We start from the raw sequence: 22,465 nt of genomic DNA, 5'->3' as shown, positions 1-22,465 counted from the left end.
ACAACCTGTCAGCAGATGCCATGCACAATTCATTTTCTGACAGATGACAATGCCTCTCAGATGCTTTCAAAGTGCTCACATAGTCTACTGAACAACGCATTCAGTAAGTGCTAAGCATAGCTTCAAGTTCAGATAAACCAAGGTCCCAGGTGTCCAAGTTGCTCAGATGACAACACTTTTTTTAAAGATTTCATAAAGAGTAGGACTGGCTCAACGTAAAGTGTCTGACATTTACAATGACATTCAGCCGTCATGTCTCACTTTATTTTTTAGCTTTGAGGTCATTTTTAAAGGTTTTTCTTTTATCCCAATCAGATAAAGCTTGAAAATGTGATTTATAATGTGTGAGTCTGTCTGTGTTTGTGCGTCACTGCAAATAGGAAGTACAGTAGACCCTTTGACCTAAACGACTGATGTCCATAAAATCAGGATCTCTTTCAGAACAAGAGACTGTGAATAGCTGGTACTGCAATCAACAGCTTTGTGTGTCTGAGCGTCATAATTACAACCCAGAGAGGAATTTCACCAAGAAAAATGTCTCGACTCCTGACACAAATTTGCTGTGCAGAGTTTAATGTAGCCAAGGTTCACATTTGTGATGCAGTGTTTTATATAAATTAGTGCCATGTAAAGTTGCACACAAACCAGTCTGCATGTAGCATGTAGTAAATGTCTAATGTTTAGCTCAGAGGTCATGCTGTCATTGATCATGTGGCACAGTGGTCAATAATTACCCAGAGGACAATTATGCTTTCAGACAAAACATGCCCCCCTCAAGCAACAAATACAAAGAGATGGAGAAGTCATTTCCAGATCTCTGTATGCTACAGCAATACATAGTACATCATTCTTAAAGATAAACCACACTACGCAATGTACATGTGAACAACAAAATATTAACTACATAAAAGAACATTTTATTAATCATTAAATAAAAATGTTCCTTTGCAATGATTTCCTCACAGAAACCTTTGTTATGTAAAGGATCTGTAGTTGAAAGAATATGATAAGAGACTCACATGACCTCATTAAGATCTGTTCTGCTCCTTTATCTTTAAAGGGGGAATTGAAAAAGCATGCCGCAAATGTATGACTGAGTGTTGTTGGTAGTTAATGTGGCCGTTGTTGACAGTAAGCCAATCGTTAGATGTCAGGAGAGCTGCCTGTAAGGCAGGTCAGCTGCATGCAGGACTCAAAGCTCACTGGGTGAAATGGCCAGAGGCAAACATTGACTGCCTCATATATTGTCAATCAATCACACACACCACAATGAGGCACGTGTAAACTGTGGAGAACACTAGGCATGTAAAAATACTGCATTTATCTACAGTGTATAGAAATGGTTCCAGCATTAGTATTGTCTAAAAGCTCATTGATCATAAATAAAAGATGATGGTGAGATCAATACAAGTGTGAGTGCAAACAATTAAGCCAGATTGATATTTGATTTGTTTGAGACTTTTTTTATTCACTCCTATTTGGAAAATATTTGTCTCACAAGTAGTCCGTCTACTGTGAGGTCCGGACATGCTTCGTGCTGAAAATGAGCGCACCTGCTGTTCATATCAGGGATAAGACTTCAGACTGTGTAGTTTTTAGTGTTTTCCTAATTATTTCCTCTTGTGTATAATTCTAACTATTTAAAATATAAAATGTCTTCTAAATCATTTTATGGAAAACGTGTTTTGTTGAGGTCAGAATTGCATTTATTGACATTATGCAATTAATGATGAAGCTAAGGTAATTTTCTATGTAATGTTTGTCATAACATCAAAAACTATCAAAAATTAGCATACTAACTAGCTTAAGAGGAAAAACTTTTTGGAGTAAATGTCTCACTCTAAAACTGAAAGGCCTAAACAACATGCACTTATAACTAGGGCTGTCAAACGTTTTACAATTTTTAATCAGATTAATCACAGCTTGAAAATTAATTAATCATGATTAATCACCATTCGAACTATGTCCAAAATATGCCATTTCTTTATGTATATTGTTGTGGGAATGGAAAGATAAATGAAAGAAGGCGGGATGTATGGGGCGGGCCATTCTGCGCATGCGTTAAATCCGTTAAATATTTTAACGCAATTAATTCAAAAAATTAATTACCACCGTTAACGCGATAATTTTGACAGCATTACTTATAACATTTCAGTTTTTTCTCCAACAGACTTAAAGTTCAACAATGTTTTTAAATAATCCTTCTTCTTAATCATTCAGTCCATCTGAAAACATTTGCATATGCAACAGCGCCGATTCATGGCTTGCTTTATGTTTGTTTGTTTCCCTAAAGAAAGAAGTGATGCTCTGTGGTTGACTGACTTCCATCATTATGTTGAAGCTCTATCCATCACTGCTCCTCGCTGTCGCCTTGTTGTCTTTTAGGCTTGTTAAGAGAATGGATAGGGAATTCTCCTCCACTTGTCAGTAAATACATCAGAGTGTATTGCAGTCTACCTCGAGTGTGGCCTCATCTGTTTCCCATCTCTATGGTGTATGCTTCACACTCCAATAGAACTTTGAATCCCAGGGACAACACCACGGTAAACAACACAGAGGAGCTTATAGGTAAGCTTCACATCTGTAATATCTGCTTTCCATTTTAAACACATCTTGAATACATGCAGTCACATAATATATCCAAGATTCTACTGAACACAAATAGCAAAAAACTCAAATCTATTTGTTCATAGGCCATCTAGCTAATTTTCTATTTGAATAACTCTCATAATGGTTGAGCTACTGCTTAACCCAATTGTTTTATGTGAAAAAGATATTATATGACCGGACTGCAGGAGCAAGACAACGGGGAAGAATGATTGCCATATGAATGGCACTTAAAGAGGGGGAAAGAAAAGTGAGTAGACTGAGACATTTCTAATTTGCCACCATTATTGGGAATCATTCCAGCTATATAGTGCCAGGAGAACTGTGTTACAGAAGACAATAATTGGAAAATCACCACCACTTCTCCAAATGATCCCCAATACACCAAGGTAATTTTTCTGTGTCTGAACACCATGCTACTCCAGCTCCAGAAATGGACCACTGTGATAAGAGCTTAAATAACAGGAAACAAAATGATTAATTGTAACAGGATAAATAATAACTTTGTTGGCACATAATTCTGTATAATGAGCATGTCAGTACAGTAAGGATTGCAAATAAGGGAAAACATAAAATGTCATATTGACATTTAAGAAATAGGCTACAATGTGACACTGTTCCATCATTATTAATGACGCAGTACAAAGGTACACTTTTCATGACTGTAATGGAAGATAATGGAAATAATCTTTGCAAGCTGTATAAGACTACTGCATGCACTTGTTAGTCTGGACAAAAAACACCTCTTTGTACACAGTAAATTGCCCTATTTGGCTATTGTACGTTAATGTGTTTTTACTGAGAGGAAGGAACATCATGATCACATTCTCACAGTTACACACATTTACACCTGGAAGTTGTCCAGAGCAAGCACAGTCTAATCTGCTGTCCACTCAACGGGGATCTTTCTATTTTGAAAAATGTTTTATTAATTAATTTGACTAGATCTGAATTTGATTTGCATTTGATTTTATTGGACCTTAATTATTCAATTGTATTGTATTCAATATTCAATGAATAAATAATTACGTATGTCTATGAAATAAATAAATGTAGGCCTATCTATAAAATAAATCCTGCAAGAAACACATGAAGCAGTATACAAATGTTTAAATATATATAAAAAGTTAAAAACATAGATTTCTATAAGGTTTTAAAGGACATGTTTAGAAGGTCTTCTTTAATTTAATTCAGGGGAATCTTGATTGTTTTCTGAATATATGCCGTTAATAACTGTATAATATACACCTGGCTGCTAAATCCTAAGAACTGTTTCAGGATGTGTATTTTGAAAAGTATGTAACTTTTTTTATTTTTTATTATATCATAATTTAGTACTAATGCATGTAACATATGTAGCATTATGTAACATTAAGCTATCTGTGGCTCTTTTTCTGCTGTAACTATGTACATTTCCCCTCTGTGGGACTAATAAAGGTTGATTCTGATTCTGAAACCCAAACAGCATGGTCACAGGATTGCGCATTTCTGCACATTATTGACGCAGGATGACGCTGCGGAGTGTTTACCTTTGACCTCTCTTGGTGGAGCTAGTTGAACCAATCGCTGGGCTCGTTGTTGAGAAGTTTCTCGGAGGTCCATACCCCTCGTCAACATGGTGAGTACAATTCATTCAACAAAATAGCGTATTTACAGTAAATTAAAAGCCAGTAACTGTGAGAAGTGCATATGTTGTTATTTCGTGTTTAATACATAACCGTCTATTTTTCTTCATGTTGCCATAATAATGTTTAACGTCCTATAGCATCAGAGGTTAGCATGTCGTGTTAGCGCGGAGCTAATATAGCGGCACACACATATCATCATGGTTCCGACTATGTCCTGGAACTAGTATCACAATAAAATAAAGGTGGACATCACTTACATGTCTATAAGCTTGGTTTATTTATATTATTTGTAAATACGTCTAACGGTGTTCATAAACTTAAACCAAATGGTTAAAAAAAGTGTTTCGTTAACTGAACAGTTGGCTAACTAGCTTTGTAACTCACGGAGCTATACCAGTCTATGAGCTATACACAAACCACTATTATTCTCCAGGAGTTAGCCAGTCTGTAGTCTTTCATTACGAGCAGAATCTTACACTTGCAGTTATCTAACAAGTGGGCATCACTCTGGGGCAATTATGAGTTTTTGTTATTTTATACAACAACACTGTTATGTTATTATTGAGATTTACGCCAAATAAAATGGACAAATGAAAAAGTAATCTTCTGTTTCACAAACACTGCTAACATTATAGCTAATGATAAGTTAGGAGTTTCTCTGGTAACGTTTATAATTCGTGGTATTGTGTTACATTGGACATAATTGTATATAAAGTTCCATATACCTTAATGAAGTCCAATATGAGCTTGAATAATACAACTTTTTCACAAGGTTAGTTTATTTGTATAGCACATATCAGACTAAAAGGCAATTCAAACTGCTTTACATAGGCAATAACACATAAGCATTAAAAACGAAATAAATTGAACAAATAATATTTCATAATAGAGATTGAAATTAGTTTAAAAAATAAATACAGATTGTGCTGCAAGAAGTGCTGAAGTGCAATGATATGACCTCTGGAAAAGCAGCAATAACAAATAATGGTTTTCAGCCTTGATACAAAACAAACAGGTTTGGGCCGAACCTCGGATATTTAGGATGTTTGTTCCGGGTCTGAGGAGCATACAATCTGAAATATATATTATAGGTTTTTGCACATGAATACGTTTGTTCAGCCAACTCACACACATCCTCATGAACCAATACTGTTGAGGTTTTGTTCAAACTGTTTTTGAGAGGTGTTTCACCCAATGGTATTTGTGGAACCTGTATTTGTTTGGTGCTCTTGAGTTGTTCAGCCTTGTACAGCCAGGTGTTTATTATTTGTTTATAAAAATGTGGAATAATACTAAATTTCTTAACCTTATTATTTAGGTAATGCATGTCATGATCAAGAGTTGTTATTATTATCTTAAATATGCAACTGAAATATTGTAGCAAACAAATCTAATTTGCCAAAAAAAAATATTTAAAGACACATTTGAGTTCACTAACTCTGTGTGGTGTTTCTTATTCATGACAGTCATCATCGGACGCCAATAATGGCCCAAGCCAAGCGCCACCTTATCCGGGTGTACCGGGCCCCCCCCCCATTTGTAAGTCAGTGACAGATACGTTTATGACAATTAGCTTTCCACCTCTTGTTGCCAGTCGTCATACAGGGTTGAACTTAGAGTGGTAAATATGAAAGGTCTTGATTCATGTTTAATGTAATCTAATGCATCTCTTCTGATACTCATTGGTGTAGATGGGACCACCAGGAATACCGCCTCATTACCCACCCCTCGGGATGCCTCCCATGGGACAGCGTCCGCCCAGCATGACTCCTATGCCTCCTGGTATAATGCCACCAATGGGGGCCCCACCAATGGGACAGGTGAGTCTTGGAGGAAGCTTGTAGGTTTTGTTGAGTTTGGGTTTGTTAGTTCTAAGAGATCGATGGCCTGTGTGTCTGCTGCTTCTCCCACACCAGAATGTATCCTGCTCCTAATGATGCCTTTCAGGATACTAACGTTATGGACTCATCTTCTGATGAATGGATATGACTGATCTACCCATCTGCCAAATGTGCATTCATTATTCATGTGCAGTATTTGTCAACAGAGCTAGAGAGTGCATTTTATTTATTGTTTTTATGGTGTAGTTTTATTTATTCAAGATTTTTAAATCTAAATTGTTTTTTACATACTACTTCAAAGGACTTGTGAAATAGAAGGTTACTGTTATTTTGATGGGTGTACTTGCGCTTCTTTATTATCATTATATCAGGGGCTTCAAATGTTTTGAAAATGAGAGTAAACCATTTATTGCACTTATATCTGGGACAATATTTTGTCCAACAAAAGTAGTTTGCGTACTCATGACTTAAACAAGGGCCTACCACCTGTGCTTCAACTGAAAAAGCCAGATGACCGGTGTAATCACTCAAATGAAGAAAGACAATTGGTGATGAAGTGAGTCTGGTTGACGGTTAAAGATTGATTCTCCAGTGTAACTTTTGGCTAGTGTCCGTGTGCACTCGTGGATTTTCCTTTGCAATGTGGGATTTTAACTTGCATTACTGTACAGTTGGTTCACTTTTCGTCTTTCTTAAATGAAAATGGCAGCTTACCTGGCAAAATGGACGTCTCTACTTTACAACCCCCATTGTGTCGGGGTCTCGTTATTACTTTGGTGAGCACAATGCGATCATAACTGAAAGTCAGTGGTCAAGAATAAACAGAAAACAAATCCTAGTTGATATAAAGTAAAGTTCCTTCAACATATTTTAGTTACTATAATATAATTCTGCACTGCTAATGTGTTAAGCTTTACAAACATCAGTTGAGAGAAGATGGTTGTTGCTGATTCATTTAGCACTCAGACCTCTTTTGAACATCATTGAGTTAGTCACATTTTTGTTGTTGTAATTATTCAATTATTCTATTTTTAAAACTAAGATAGGTTGCATAGCAAGCACATGTGGTCCTGTCATGCATATAAATAGGTGTGATTTTGTGGGGGGGGGGGGTTGTGTGAACAAGGTGGCAGCACCACAAGTCTAGAAAGGTGGCGAGAGGATGGGTGTGTTGCCGCTTCACAGATTGCAAGCTGTGGCATCACACCATTACATCAGCACGGCAGACTCTGTCTAAGTCTCCCCAGTTCCTCCCCAGTTCCTCCACTCAGACACCGACACCCTGCCTGTCTCACGCTGGGTCTTAATGCTCCTCCCTGCACTGGGTGGTATGGAAATGCCAGATGAATATTTCATGATACTTCTTTTTTTAGATGCCAGGCATGATGCCTCCCATGATGCCAGGGATGATGATGCCCCCTCGCATGCCATCTGCGGCTGTACAGCCAACGGGACCGGTAACTCTCCTCCCTCCTTATTCCATCAGTGCTCTGTTTCACACTTCTTCAAAATACACTACAATGTGTGAAACTAAACATAATAAAACACACGTACATTTTTCTGATGGGTTAACAATTTATGTAAAAGAGCAATCTGATTTATTTATTGTGACAACATCCAGGCCATTTTAGAGATTGTAAGACATCTACTTGATCATCACAATTATATATTCGCATCTCGAGGGTGTGGAGTTTCGTTCTAATCATGAAAGATTAGTCAGTCGCCGTGTATTGTGAATGATGACTCTGCTATCCCATCCGAATTCATCATTCAGTGTTGGAGACGCGTTGATGCCAACTTCTAGTTTTGTGAGTGTTTCTTGGAGAAATAATCCACTAATTAAAATGGTCTTTTCCACAGCCTGGTGTTGACTCCGCAGGTAAGCTCCTTTTTGTGTCACTTTACCTAGACTTCATTTTCTTGCGTATGTTGCATTCATTAAAAAGAAACCACGTCTGAAGTATTTATTTGTATCCTCACAGCTGCTGCACCTGGAACAGCTGTAAGTGCAACATCATTTTAACAATTCAGAATGTATTTATAGTTTTAATCATTACTTCCAGTCTAACATTTGTAATCACTTATTCTGTCCCTGCAGAGTACCACAAATGGATCTCCACATGAAGATCAGTTAAAGAAGGTTTGCGCAAATATATAAGAGATAGATATATATATATAAAAAAAACAATTGACCAATATTAGGTTGGGCCTGCTTTGTTTCTTTTTGTAACACTGAAGCACTGACTTATTTATTGTGTTTGTCCCCGTCAGAAGTCCCTGTGGACAGAACACAAATCTCTGGATGGGAAGACCTATTTTTACAATACAGAAACCAAGCAGTCCACATGGGAGAAACCGGAAGATCTCAAATCTCCTGCAGAGGTACAAACACTCTTCTCTTGCACAACACCAATAACATCTTGTAATGTTCCTCCGAGAACCTTTTGTTTACTCGCTTTCATTCACATAATGTTTTACAGATTGAAATCCTATCTGTCTATTTGTTGGCAACTGTGTACATTTATCAAAATTAATTCAAATGTACTTCCAGAATCAGAGAAATTCAATTAGATTCCCGATGTCTATTGTAATAAAATGGTTATAGAAGAAGTTATGGATCACAACATCACACTAGTTATCTCTGTGCTTTGTAACATACCTCAAATACGTTTCTTCTGTTTTGTCGTCTTTTAGCAAATGCTGTCTAAATGCCCCTGGAAGGAGTACAAGTCGGACGTAGGGAAGCCTTACTATTACAACTCTCAGACGAAGGAGTCCAGATGGACCAAACCCAAAGACCTGGAGGATCTGGAAGGTAAAGAGCGGCTCTCTGATGTCAACCCTGTAGATAGAAAGGCAGTGACCGTCCATGCTGCGCTCACTGGAAGAGCCTGTACCGGCCTGATGAATGGTTGTTAGGCGAATATCACATTATAGGGGGTGTGGGCATCATTGATGTACAGACACAGGAAGCACAAATACAGGGCATTTCTCTCTGGGCTTTTCTCTTTATCTGCAATACACTTTGAAATGAAACAAGTACCCTAACAGCTTTCTCCTTTTGTCTGTTCCAGCTATGATCAAAGCAGAGGAGAATGGGTAAGCACTTCCTGTTTACCATTGGTTACTCCTTACTGCTGCTACACTATGTATTATATACAACAAATACAGCGGTTATTGAACTTTATTTCTCCCTCTGCAATATTAAACATTCTATTCTCATGTAGTATATGCCCGTCAGCTATTTTGTCCTGCTCCCCATCATGTGGTGTGGTGTGATTTCAGCACGGCAGAGGCCATGGCTCCTGGCACCACAGCAGCTCCTGCAGATAATGCAGCCGCTATGGCAACCGTAATGGAGGTGGAAGCTGCAACAGCGGTCTCAGAGGAGCTATTGGCTCAGGCTGCCATGCATCAAACAGCTGAGGTCAAGACTTCAGACGCACATGTGGCTCCCTCTGAGCTCTCCGCCACCACAGAGCTCACAGCCAGGTAAAGAGACGGATACTGTCTCCAGCACTCAGACACCATAATCATCAAGTCACATAATGGCCCTGGCTTTATGTGCACAGCACTCTTTCCACGTAATGGACTCATGGATGAGCAGGTCTATTTCTGTGGCTCATAAATCCATTCAACCCATTGTGATGAATGCGTAAAGTCTTAAATGCTTCATGCAAACACGGCTGAGTTAATGCATTAACATCTGCTTTTGCACTCAGCGTTGAAGTCATAAAAGAAGAACGGCCAGAGCTTCAGAAGAAAACGTACAAATGGAACACGAAAGAGGAAGCCAAGCAGGCGTTCAAAGAGCTGCTGAAGGAGAAGGTGAGTCCGGCCGTCACATGGGGTTAACATGGAGGAGAGCCAAAGGCCACACAGTGACAGTGTAGAGGAGTAATGCAGTGTGTAGGTGTGGGTGGGTACCTGCAGTGGGAAGGACACAAACACCCATTTCTTAAAGAAATAAGAGATTTTTATCTGGAAGGCTTGTTTTTAAGGTTCTTTTTGATCTCGTGTGTTTACCAGCACATACTAGACAGTTTGATCTAGATCTAATCCCTGTCCCCCCCTCCCCATGAGCCCTTGGGAGGTCTCCACTCAGTTGTTAAGCCCCCCCCCCTCCTGTTGCTGCGGATGTGTTGTGCAGCAAGGTGGCCTAGCACCACCTACCTCCCAACGCTGCTATATTTAGGCTCTTTTTCATTTTGTGCACAAAGCTCTCCTCTTTGCTGCCATTTCCTTCAAGATCGTAATGGCTCTGTCTTCAGGATTAGCTTCATTGGATCAAAGGCAAGGGGCTGGCTGGGATTAAGACAGTGAGAGAAGGTGGCATGCCTGAGTGCGTTAGAATTAGGGTTGCACGATATTGGAAAAAACTGACATTGCGATTTTGTTCCCCCTGCGAAATGAAAACATACAGGAGTTGAAGAAAAGACCGTTTTTTTTTCTTCCGCAAACCATCCTTTCTTGAACTTGAATGCTATACAATTGGTATTTTTCTAACTATATTTAACCGGATGAAGGATTTTAGTCACGGACGTCTGGATCTTAAGTTATCAGAGCAACTAGCTGAGCTAGCTCGGTTAGCAGCGACAAACTGCCCTGGAGAAACACATGAAACGACTTTATTCAGTGTTTTGACCTTTAACACCCGGTCCGTTTGCTTTGGAGATTTGATTGTGATTGGTGGTTTGCTGTGCATGCAGAGCCTGCGTGTCACTCACTCAAATACCCCTGACATGAGAGCCGCGCAAGTTGTCCTTTAGTAGCAAGCAGCAAAATAATTGTGACGTGTTTGAGTTAATTTGCCTACTTAATATCGCAAGTCCTACTTATTTATTTTTTTATCGCATGTCCTGCGATGTGAATATCGCGCATATCGTCATGACACGGTATATCGTGCAGCCCTAGTTAGAATAACTGTGGCGATTTTACAAGACAGAGGCGTGCGCTGGAATCAGTTGATTATGGATGGAGTCGCTCCCTGAGATGCAAGAGGCAGAAAAGGCCCTCACACAAGTCCTCGTGGCACTTTGAATGATTGCCTCTCTACACCTCTTAACCAGCCATCTATTAGTAATTAAGGAAATGTGTTGACCGCCATGAGATGAAGCAGCTCATTGTTCCTCTGCCTGCCCTACATTCTTCTTCTAACAAAGGGCAATTCAAAAAAACTATTTCCCCTTTTGTCGTTTGAATATGTTGGAAATGTAACATGTTGCCAGTTTAAGAGTAAGGGTCATCACGATCTTGAGTTGTACTCTCTGTTTTTCAGGGTGTGTCCTCAAACTCCTCCTGGGAACAGGCTATGAAAATGATTATCAATGATCCTCGCTACAGGTACACTTTCCTCCTGGGACCAGTTCATCCTGTTTACAAAAGCAGGCAATAACACAGTGCCCATCTGACCTTAAATTCTCCCTTTTCTTGTCAAAGCGCACTTCCCAAACTGAGTGAGAAGAAACAGGCATTCAATGCCTACAAAGTCCAAACGGAGAAGGAAGAGAAGGAAGAGGCCAGGATTAAATACAAGGAGTCCAAAGAGACCTTCCAGAGGTTCTTGGAGAACCACGACAAGATGACTTCCACCACCAGATACAAGTAAGGACTGCCACGATCTCACTGAGGGGTTGTCTCTATTGATTAGTGGTTGGCTGGATGGTCTATATGATTATGCAGATGGGTCGGTGAAAGGTCAAATATGGGTCCTCCATCACGCAGTTACAGCACGCTTCCTCTTTAAATGCTTTGACCCGTTAGCTATTGTCACGCTGTTTACATTACATAACGTTGCTCATTTAGAATTTAGAGAGTGAGAGTGGACTTAATGAACACTGTGATCTGTTGATGTTGGGGCTAAGGGTCTTTTCCATTGAATTACACACATACAGGCAACGGAGAGGTTTAATCTACAACTTCATGAAGCATCTTTCTACCTTTTAAACAAACGAGGTAAAGGGGGGGGGGGCATTGGTCTTGCGTGAGGTGTGTGAGTGTCATAGTGACGGACGGGTGACCTTGGTAACCAGCCGCTTCCAAAGATATGTGTGTCTGTGTGTGTGTGTGTGTGTGTGTGTGTGTGTGTGTGTGTGTGTGTGTGTGTGTGTGTGTGTGTGTGTGTGTGTGTGTGTGTGTGTGTGTGTGTGTGTGTGTGTGTGTGTGTGTGTGTGTGTGTGGTGTGTGTGTGTGTGTGTGTGTGTGTGTGTGGTGTGTGTGTGTGTGTGTGTGTGTGTGTGTGTGTGTGTGTGTGTGTGTGTGTGTGTGTGTGTGTGTGTGTGTGTGTGTGTGTGTGTGTGTGTGTGTGTGTGTGTGTGTGTGTGTGTGTGTGTGTGTGTGTGTGTGTGTGTGTGTGTGTGTGTGTGTGTGTGCCAAGTCTCAGCGCACATCCTCAAAGACTCCTATTTTCTTATTTACATCCAACTCATTCTCACAGTGTCCATCTTTAGGCCCGCACTACGCATCAAACAGGCGTGTTTAAAGTACATTTGGCCGGTGAAATGCTGCCCTCATGTGGTTGATTGTGTGTTTGCTATGTAGGAAAGCAGAACAGATGTTCAATGAGCAGGAGGTGTGGAGCTGCGTACCGGAGAGAGACAGGCTGGAGATCTACGAAGACGTTCTGTTCTACCTCGCTAAGAAGGAGAAGGTGAGGCTGAACTCCCTCAGAGTCTGTGAAGACATCTTCATGTTCATCATAATGTTGTACTATTATTCATTATTATTCGGGGCTTTGTAAACAATGGCACCATTAACATCCTGGTTCTCTCTACAACATGTTTCCAGGAGCAAGCCAAGCAGTTGAGAAAGAGAAACTGGGAAGCTCTGAAGAACATTCTAGACAACATGGCCAACGTGACATACAGCACCACCTGGTCGGAGGCGCAGCAGTACCTGCTGGACAACCCCACCTTCGCTGAGGACGAGGAGCTGCAGAGTACGAGAGCACAAATGCAAACCTTTATTTACCGACTATGAGACAGTGTAGAGCTTTCTATCTCACTTTATTTAAAATCACCACAGTTCTCTTGGCTCCGTGTTTAAACTTCTCCCAGTTGTCCCTGCTGACGGTGTGTTTCCCCGCTGACAGATATGGACAAAGAGGACGCCCTCATTTGTTTTGAGGAGCACATCCGGGCGCTGGAGAAGGAGGAAGAGGAGGAGAAACAGAAGACTCTTCTCAGGGAGAGGAGACGACAGCGCAAGAACAGAGAGTCTTTCCAGGTGAGGGGGAATAGAGGGTCAAAACATGAGCATCTTAACACTCACAAACGGACAGTCAGTGAGTCAGAGAAAGGCATGCTTCATGTCCTTGATTTACTCGGTGCGCTGCCAAACGTTTGGAAACAGGCTGATGCTCGGCTGCCTGTAACTTGTGTTCATCCAAACAACTCTGCACTGACTCAGATATATTCACTGTCCTCAGAGCTCTTCATAGCACGTTGTTCTGCAGTGGAAGCGTTTATAGGGGACACTAATCATTAGTTCAGTCGCTATCAGGCAGCAACCCTCAGGTCTTTAAAGTGAATCCAATGAAAAACTGCCTTAAACCTTCCCCACTCAACTTCTCACTGGATATATTACTTTAGTTAACATTTTCCTAATGAGTTTATGGTCTCAATCGTTAGCTTCGAGTCTTTTTGAAATTTTCATTTTATAAATGATGGCCCCATTTAGGGTGAACAGGTAAATGTACAGAAAGAGACTCCTATTTCATTTAGATGTTACATTTCTCACGTGCAAACGTTCATAATGGCTTCAATCTTACATAGTAGTGTATTCTGTTGCTGTTTAAGATCAATAATAATCTAAGTCCACCTCACAGAATGGACCCTTCCCGTCTGTACCTCCATTGTCTTTCATTTGCTTCACTTCACTTGAATTTACATTTTGTTGTTTTCTCTCAGAAATTCCTGGACGAGCTCCACGACCACGGTCATCTCCACTCCATGTCCGCCTGGATGGAGATGTACCCGACCCTGAGCTCTGACATCCGCTTCGCCAACATGCTGGGCCAGCCGGGTAGGACACACACACACACACACACACACACACACACACACACACACGCTCGCTCCACACCTGCAGCAGGTGGATGTGACATGCAGACAACCGCACATGACATGACCACAGAAATAAAAGCACACAGCATGTAAATACTGTATGAACACTACAGTGGATTGTTATTTTCCTTCAGTTTACATTTGTTTTTATATTTCAACACAAAACCAAACCATGTACACACACATTCCTGTTTAGTGAGACTTCTCCTCCGTCCTGCAGGCTCCACTCCCCTAGATCTGTTCAAATTCTATGTGGAAGACTTAAAGGCGCGCTACCATGACGAGAAGAGGATCATCAAAGATATTCTGAAGGTAAGATCGGTGTGCCTCTTTATATCTGTCCCCTTCAAATCCGCTCACATCAGGGTTTCTGTTGAGATATTTCGTTATTTTCGGTCCAACAACCTGCTCATGTTCCTCTTCCTTTGCGCTGCCAGGACAAAGGCTTCCTGGTGGAGGTGAACACCAGCTTCGAGGACTTTGGCTCCGTCATCAGCTCAGACAAGAGAGCCACCACGCTGGACGCAGGGAACATCAAGCTGGCTTTCAACAGTGTAAGACTGCTGTCCGACTGACGTGTTTCTCACATCATAGCTCCTTAAAGGTCACCTATTATTTAAAATCCACTTCTTCATGTCTGTTATATATAAACATGTGTCCCCTCTGCGTAAAGACATTCTGAAAGTTTCAGACAGAAAGATCCGCTCACCTTTTGTCCTGATCCATTTAGATAAAAACCTGTCTGAAAATGAGCTGATCAGATTTTGGCCACTTTATGATGTCATAGTGATTTTTTGGCTTGTGTAAGCATCAGCCAATCACAAACCAAGGTAACCCCCCCCCCCCCCCCCCCCCCCCCCCCTTATCACCTGAATCTCCTCCTAGAGCACCATTGTGTTCTTTTTAACCAAATATCTCTCAGGGGGGAGTGGCTCCTTATTTTCATCTAAAGTAACAGACCCAGAATCAGCACTTTTGAAACAGGGCTGAAACAGAGGGGATTATGGGTAATGCTACAATGATCTGTTTGGTGTTTGGAGCCAAACACTTCAGAGACATGTTTTGTATATATCTGAGACCTATAATATATTGATGAAAAACACTATAATAGGAGACCTTTAAGAAGAACCCAGAGGCTGGTAAACAATTACATTTACAGGAAAAGTATTGAACAACTTATCGTAAGAAAAATGTATTTTATTTCATCTTGAGCATGGGTTATCTCTGTCTTTGGATGTGATGCTTAAAACTCACCTCTCTGTTATCTCGAGGGCTTTTCTTGTGCTTTTCCAACTTGTATTGTTTTAGAATTGATTAGATGAACTCATTTTCCAATCTTTGTCTTTGTAGTTACTGGAGAAGGCTGAAGCCAGAGAGAGGGAGCGAGAGAAGGAGGAGGCCAGGAAGATGAAGAGGAAAGAAGCAACCTTCAAAAACATGCTGAAGCTGGCCACCCCCCCCCTGGAGCCCGAGACCACATGGGAGGGAGTAAGACCTATGGAACAACTCTTATGCTTTAAAGCACCAGCTGATTTGTGTTTACATCGCTCTCCTTAATCTTCAGTTTGCATAGACTGCTCATAGCACCAGGTCGTAGGTCATAGCACCAGGTCGGTTTACTGATCATGATCTGTGATGATTTCAGGTCCGAGACAGATTCCTGAAGGACTCTGCGTTCGAAGACGTGACTCTGGAGTCGGAGAGGAAGAGGATATTCAAAGACTTCATGCATGTCTTAGAGGTGCGTTTGTGGCAGTGGGAATGAATCATCTTGGTGACAAAGTTTATTACCAAGGCATGTCTTCACCCCGTCTCTTCTTCTACAGCATGAATGCCAACACCACCACTCCAAGACAAAGAAGCACTCTAAGAAGTCCAAGAAGCACCACAGGAAGCGCTCCCGCTCTCGATCGGTTAGTCCTCGCCGCGCACACAGATCCCTCCGCCTTCCTCTCAGGCTCCTCTTCATGCCTCATTAACCTCTGCTTCCCTCCACCTTCATGTCTCCACATGTCTCCACATGTTTCCTCATGTCTCCACATGTCTCCACATGTTTCCTCATGTCTCCACATGTCTCCACATGTCTCCTCATGTTTCCTCATGTCTCCTCATGTCTCTTCATGTCTCCTCATGTCTCTTCATGTCTCCACATGTCTCCACATGTCTCCACATGTCTCCTCATGTCTCCTCATGTCTCTTCATGTCTCCTCATGTCTCTTCATGTCTCCACATGTCTCCACATGTCTCCTCATGTCTCCTCATGTCTCTTCATGTCTCCACATGTCTCCACATGTCTCCACATGTCTCCTCATGTCTCCACATGTCTCCACATGTCTCTTCATGTCTCCACATGTTTCCTCATGTTTCCTCATGTCTCCACATGTCTCTTCATGTCTCCTCATGTCTCCTCATGTCTCCACATGTCTCTTCATGTCTCCACATGTCTCCACATGTCTCTTCATGTCTCCACATGTTTCCTCATGTCTCCACATGTTTCCTCATGTTTCCTCATGTTTCCTCATGTCTCCACATGTCTCCACATGTTTCCTCATGTCTCCACATGTTTCCTCATGTTTCCTCATGTCTCCACATGTTTCCACATGTTTCCTCATGTTTCCTCATGTCTCCACATGTCTCCTCATGTTTCCTCATGTCTCCTCATGTCTCCACATGTCTCTTCATGTCTCCACATGTCTCCACATGTCTCTTCATGTCTCCTCATGTCTCCACATGTCTCCTCATGTCTCCACATGTCTCTTCATGTCTCCACATGTCTCCACATGTCTCTTCATGTCTCCTCATGTCTCTTCATGTCTCCACATGTTTCCTCATGTCTCCTCATGTCTCCACATGTCTCTTCATGTCTCCACATGTCTCTTCATGTCTCCACATGTTTCCTCATGTCTCCTCATGTCCCCACATGTTTCCTCATGTCTCCTCATGTCCCCACATGTTTCCACATGTCTCCACATGTCTCTTCATGTCTCCACATGTTTCCACATGTCTCCTCATGTCTCCACATGTTTCCTTATGTCTCCTCATGTCCCCACATGTCTCCTCATGTCTCCACATGTTTCCACATGTCTCCTCATGTCTCCTCATGTCCCCACATGTCTCCACATGTTTCCACATGTCTCTTCATGTCTCCACATGTTTCCACATGTCTCCTCATGTTTCCTCATGTTTCCTCATGTCTCCTCATGTCCCCACATGTCTCCTCATGTCTCCACATGTTTCCACATGTCTCCACATGTTTCCACATGTCTCCTCATGTCTCCTCATGTCTCCTCATGTCTCCACAGGGCGGCTCAGAGTCTGAGGACGATGAATACCACAAGAAGAAAAAGAGGTCGCAGTCCAAGTCTCCTTCTGAGCGCTCGTCTTCTGGAGAATCTGGTGAGTGGCTTTCAAAGCTCCCATATATTCATTTCCTCAGTGACGGAAGAAGTGCACCACTTTGACATGTTACTGACATGTTGTGCCTCTAACCAGAGAGAAGCTACAAGAAATCCAAGAAGCACAAGAAGAAGGGAAAGAAGAGGCGCCACAAGTCTGTAAGGAACCACTCCCAAGTGCATGTGTTGTGTTTACGTGTATGTACGTTGTGTACGCTCGTGCACTAATGGTGACTGTAACCACCAGGGATCGCCAGACACTGACACTGAGAAGAAAGGGAGAGAGCGCGACGGGAAGCGGGAGAAGGACTTGGAGAAAGATAAAGAGAACGACAAGTCCCGAGGGAAACCTCGCTCGGACTCTAAACAGAAGTCCCCTAAAAGAAAACCAGTTAAGGAGGAGGTAGGTTTCCTAAACGGATGAAATATATTCTAACAAAGTGATATTTGAATAGCTGTTATTGTGACCATGTATGGTGTTAGCCAATGGGCGAGGTCATCACTATGACTCAGAGGTGGTCGTGTGAAAACTCCCAAACGTTCATCTTTACACCAGTTTGTGTTTCACTGAGTCTGTGTGTTGTGTTCAGGGCGGCTGGGATACGTCAGGCAGCGAGCTGAGTGAAGGAGAGCTGGAGAAGAGGAGGAGAACTTTACTGGAGCAGCTGGATGCCCCCTGATGATCACATGTCATTGTATTGGTACACTTACAACATGCATTCCCCTCCGAGCTCCTGACTGTCCGGGGACTGAGTGGTTGCATCGCTCTCCGGTATTTATGGGGTGTGCGAAACTGAGCTTAAGCTTATTTGGTGACTAATTTGAGTTCAGGAAACTGATCAGCTGATCAACCTTTCATTGTCAGGTTGTCTTTTTGTTGCTTTCGTTAGTTGTTTTTTTTAGTTGACTGTAGCTGTACATGTTTTTCATTGCCAATCATTTTTATACTCAATTAAAAGTATATCCTGAATGTCACACTGACTGTTCTTCGCCTGGAGAAGTAGTGGTAGAAGGAATAGTTCTAGGACAACATGTCTTTCATAATCTCTTATTCATCCTCAGAGATAATTAAACCGTTTTTTTTATCTGGTCTTAACTGCAGCGGAGTTGTCCATTAAGGTTTTAATGGGAGTGTCTGTTCAAATGGAAATAGTCGTGAAATGCAATAAAATACTGGTTCAATGATTATGTTTGTAAATGGATTTCAATAAGGTCAAAGGCTCGTATATCACACTAACAAACCCTCCAGTGTAATTCTTAAAAAAAACATGTTATTCAGTATGAAAGTCATGTAGTGATAGCTTTCCCTTCATTACGAACATTTCAGAAAGAGGAGAAAATCATACCCAGGGTAAATAGTTTATTTGATCATATTCGTTGAAAATCTCATATCACCTATTTTTAAAAAACAAAAGTTATTTTGACATAAGCACAAACTGCCTAAAATACATTTCTGGTGAAAAAAATAAAACATGCCAGTATTATCCAGTTAGATGTCGCTATTACAGACAGTGAAGAAAACAAAATGGAGATGAACGGCAGCACGTGATTCTGTGGAGATGATGACAGTCACTGAGCCTCAAAACCAGCTGACCACAGGGTGACTAATACAAGTTTATTTTAGATACGTCTTTTATGATTAAGAGGTTTAATGTACCAACACTTGAAATCAGAACGTGCTGCATGTTCCTGTATCTGAAGTTGATGCTCCTGTCAAACACCAGTCAGCAAAGTAATGATGTGAGATGATTCAACTACTGAGTCCGGCTGCATTTGGCTTAATTAAATATACAAACAAAACTATAAGTTAAAAATAACATTCAAGTTGTATAGCACAAAGCAATGAAAACTTTTTGTTTAAACAATATGTACAATATTAACCATCAGGTAATGTGAATTAGGTAAAAAAAGAAAACATGGTTTGTAGCAAAATATCTGTACATTTAGGTTTACTTTGTGTTGAGTACTTGTTTTTGACCGAAGACACACATTAGATGAAAACATGAGCTTTAAGAAATCCTTTCAGTGGTTAAATACTATACATTAAAATTACAATAAAGTGAGTAGACACAGTAGCCTGGAATATAATCGATTTGTAGAAAGAAAAACCGTTGACAGATGAAATGTAAAGTCCAGTTATGACAATGAGACAGGGTTCAGCATATTGTGCAGTATTTACGTTTGGTATAAAATGTTTTCAATGTTGCTTTACAGGCTCATTCTCTCCTGATTCGTTCCCAGAAACCAGACAAACTGCTGTGCTGCTACAGAAATGCAACATTTAAAATGGACGCTAGAGTTTATGAGAGCACTCATTGATTTTAGATCGACAAATTCAGTCTTGATCCATTTACTGAACTAACAAATTATGCACGAGAAGTCAGCATCTGCCTGATATGTAAAATTCACTTTACTTTTTCATTCTCTTCTCATACTTTAGTAAAACAAATGACTTTTCTGATAACCTCTGTCAGGCCTGGAGATAAAGAGTGCAGGTTGAGCACATCGTATTGTAAGAGGAATGTAAAAGAGCACCGGAATGTACCGAGATAAAACAGCATCAAACCCAACACGTAAAGATGTAATATCTGTAACAGCTAAAGGGAGCGCGTCCCATACATTCTACATTACGTTTCCATCTCTTTACGTGGCTCTTAAGGCCACTGCAAGTCCAGTTTTACACATCGTCAAATTAAAAGCCAGGTCAAGTGGTATTGCTCGAAGTGGGAAATATTAAAAAACAGTCATCAGACAAACAAGACGGTGTGACATTAGCACACAATAAGTTCAGGCACTTGGCTTGTCTAAGGTTTCAACCTTTAAGACACTTTCAATTCAGTCCCATACGTCCCAGTCCTTCATCGTGAAAAGCTGCTGCTACGCCACAGACATGGAATCATTCTTATGTAATATATATACATACTCATCTCTGGTTGCTACACTCGTCATCTTTCACTTATCGTCCTTCATTCTACATCCAACATCCTGTCTTACACATCCTTGCCATCCCCCCCAGCACATGCTCGTCTCCCTCGTCACACGACCACTTCGTTGTTGAGCGGCCGCAGGTTCTGATCATCGAAGCGTCTCCTGACACTCCTCCGCACAGCGTCTGCTCGCCTGTAAGGCTGATTCCTCAAATCTGAGGAGGAAGAAGGGGGGTAGGACGGGGGGTGGGGGTGGATAAAAGAGCTGTCAGTCATCTAGTTGAGGTGTTTTGATGAGCCAACATGCTCAGAGTGCTGGCAGCCTGTCTGTCAAAGCAGCATGAGTTCTACACAGAAGAGAAAAGGCCTTGCAGGTCAGCTGTCTCTGTGCATTACCACGGAGACAGGCTTAGGGTTTTTGACTTAGTAGAAAACCTTCCATGCATCTGGGGAAACCCCAAGATGCACCTTCATCGTAAAAAGGATGAATAAACGACTGAAAAGAGTAGCTATTTTTAACGTTAGACATTCAAGTTTAATGTTATGAAGGAGTGAAAGAGAGGGTAGAGGTATGTGGATCCTAATTGAGAAGACAGTAAAAGAAGAAGGGAGGTAATAAAGGGATGCTTGCCAGGTTTGGGACACATCCACCACTACAGGTTTGCTACTGGACGAGTTCCTTACCCTCGAGTGGACATTGGGAAATTTAGTAATATTATTCTTCTTTAGGGCTAGATAAAGAGAAGACAAAGTGGAGGTTAGAAATGGAGGAGGAGGCTGACCACAGCATGTCAGCCTGACATATTCACACCGGCTTTGCTAAGACAGCACTGAGAGCAAAGCAGTGGCAGCAGGCTGCATGGGGGCGGGGCCAGAGGAGGGGGGGGGGCAGGAGAGGAGAAAGAGCAGGAGAGTGTTAAGAGGAAGGAGTAGAGGATCAAAGCTTCTATCTTTTCTTTCTGTGTTATAAACTCAGGCTGCTTTGCGGAGGCGCTACCAGCAGGACAGAGAAAGAGCCCGTTTCAAACTTCCAGTACAAGGCAGATGTGAACTGAAACAAACAGCAGGATTCTTACATTCAATAGCAGATACACCAAAACCCAACCAAAGCATGCAAGCCTCCAGAGGAATGGATTACTAATGCATAATTACTATAAACAAGTGGAAGCCGGGCTGCAGGTTAGTAGCACACACACACAGTGCAAAGAGATACCAAAGAAATAAAGAGTGCTGCAATGTAAGTGAGTATTCATATGAAGAAGTCATGCAGAGTATTGGTGAGTCAGACTCATCACAGTGAGGTGAGCAGTCAGCAGGAGCAGGCAGAGCGTGTGGGCTAACAGTGATGCATTGTGGGAAAGAGATTAAGCAATCAGCATGCGAGAAGCTGCAACAGTAATGATATGTGATAACAAACATCCATTTATCATTCAAACACACAGGAAAGCAAGTTATAATGCCACAGGCACTTGGAAGATCTGTCATACTGCCATCTAGATTATGACTCATGAATAATATATATATACAGAAACGCTTTATTAAATTAGATCTAACCAGTGAAAACTGAATATTATTTGATTTATGAGTATGTGTTTGTTTACAATCAGTGACCACTAGATGGCAGTATGCAGCTAAGCACTTGATGAGAACAATTACTCTTCACTAATTGTAATCTCCTGTCAGTGCAGATAAGAGTAACCTTGGAGACCATTTCCTCTGTGACATTATGGTTTGCCATAGTTGATAAATGATAAATGAGGTGTCACACTTCATGCAGGTGGGCAGAAAAAACTGTTATACCGACACCACGTCATTGTAAGGAGGGAGAAAACATGTGAACACAAACACACACACACACACACAAAGGCGTGTGTGTAAAAACCATGAGATCGGACTCAGTGCACAGTTGGGTCCAAAAGTGTGAGGGGAGGTGTGTGACGGTTTAAAAAAGGGAGGAAATGTGTCAAGAGGCATGCAAGGGAGGAGGAGAGAGAGACATAAAGA

The 22,465-nt window shown here is 41.4% G+C and overlaps 2 protein-coding genes across 5 annotated transcripts in view; one reads left to right on the top strand and one right to left on the bottom strand.

Annotated features, from left to right (window-relative positions):
• Positions 1 to 4,198: 4,198 nt before the first annotated feature.
• prpf40a (PRP40 pre-mRNA processing factor 40 homolog A) lies at positions 4,199 to 18,720 on the top strand. Its single transcript, XM_034232437.1, has 26 exons — positions 4,199 to 4,225; positions 5,927 to 6,055; positions 7,450 to 7,533; positions 7,937 to 7,955; positions 8,059 to 8,078; positions 8,175 to 8,216; positions 8,348 to 8,458; positions 8,771 to 8,891; positions 9,151 to 9,175; positions 9,362 to 9,568; positions 9,799 to 9,904; positions 11,355 to 11,419; positions 11,516 to 11,680; positions 12,617 to 12,725; positions 12,863 to 13,013; positions 13,167 to 13,300; positions 13,984 to 14,098; positions 14,360 to 14,451; positions 14,577 to 14,693; positions 15,490 to 15,627; positions 15,785 to 15,880; positions 15,966 to 16,052; positions 17,442 to 17,535; positions 17,632 to 17,693; positions 17,782 to 17,937; positions 18,125 to 18,720. The coding sequence occupies exons 1-26, from the start codon at positions 4,223 to 4,225 to the stop codon at positions 18,212 to 18,214; spliced, it is 2,538 nt and encodes an 845-aa protein (XP_034088328.1). The 5' UTR covers positions 4,199 to 4,222; the 3' UTR covers positions 18,215 to 18,720.
• Positions 18,721 to 18,879: 159 nt separating this feature from the next.
• fmnl2a (formin-like 2a) overlaps positions 18,880 to 22,465 on the bottom strand; it is a 51,236-nt gene continuing 47,650 nt past the window's right edge. For all 4 annotated transcript variants that reach the window (XM_034232433.1, XM_034232434.1, XM_034232436.1 and 1 more), the window contains one exon: positions 18,880 to 20,676. In XM_034232433.1, coding sequence (XP_034088324.1) covers positions 20,570 to 20,676 — 107 coding nt within the window. In that variant the 3' untranslated portion in view covers positions 18,880 to 20,569. The remainder of the gene's footprint in view (positions 20,677 to 22,465) is intronic.

Source organism: Gymnodraco acuticeps, unplaced genomic scaffold (assembly GCF_902827175.1).
Source record: "Gymnodraco acuticeps unplaced genomic scaffold, fGymAcu1.1, whole genome shotgun sequence".
Lineage (NCBI taxonomy): Eukaryota > Metazoa > Chordata > Actinopteri > Perciformes > Bathydraconidae > Gymnodraco > Gymnodraco acuticeps.
This window is presented reverse-complemented; position numbering and strand designations above follow the sequence as displayed.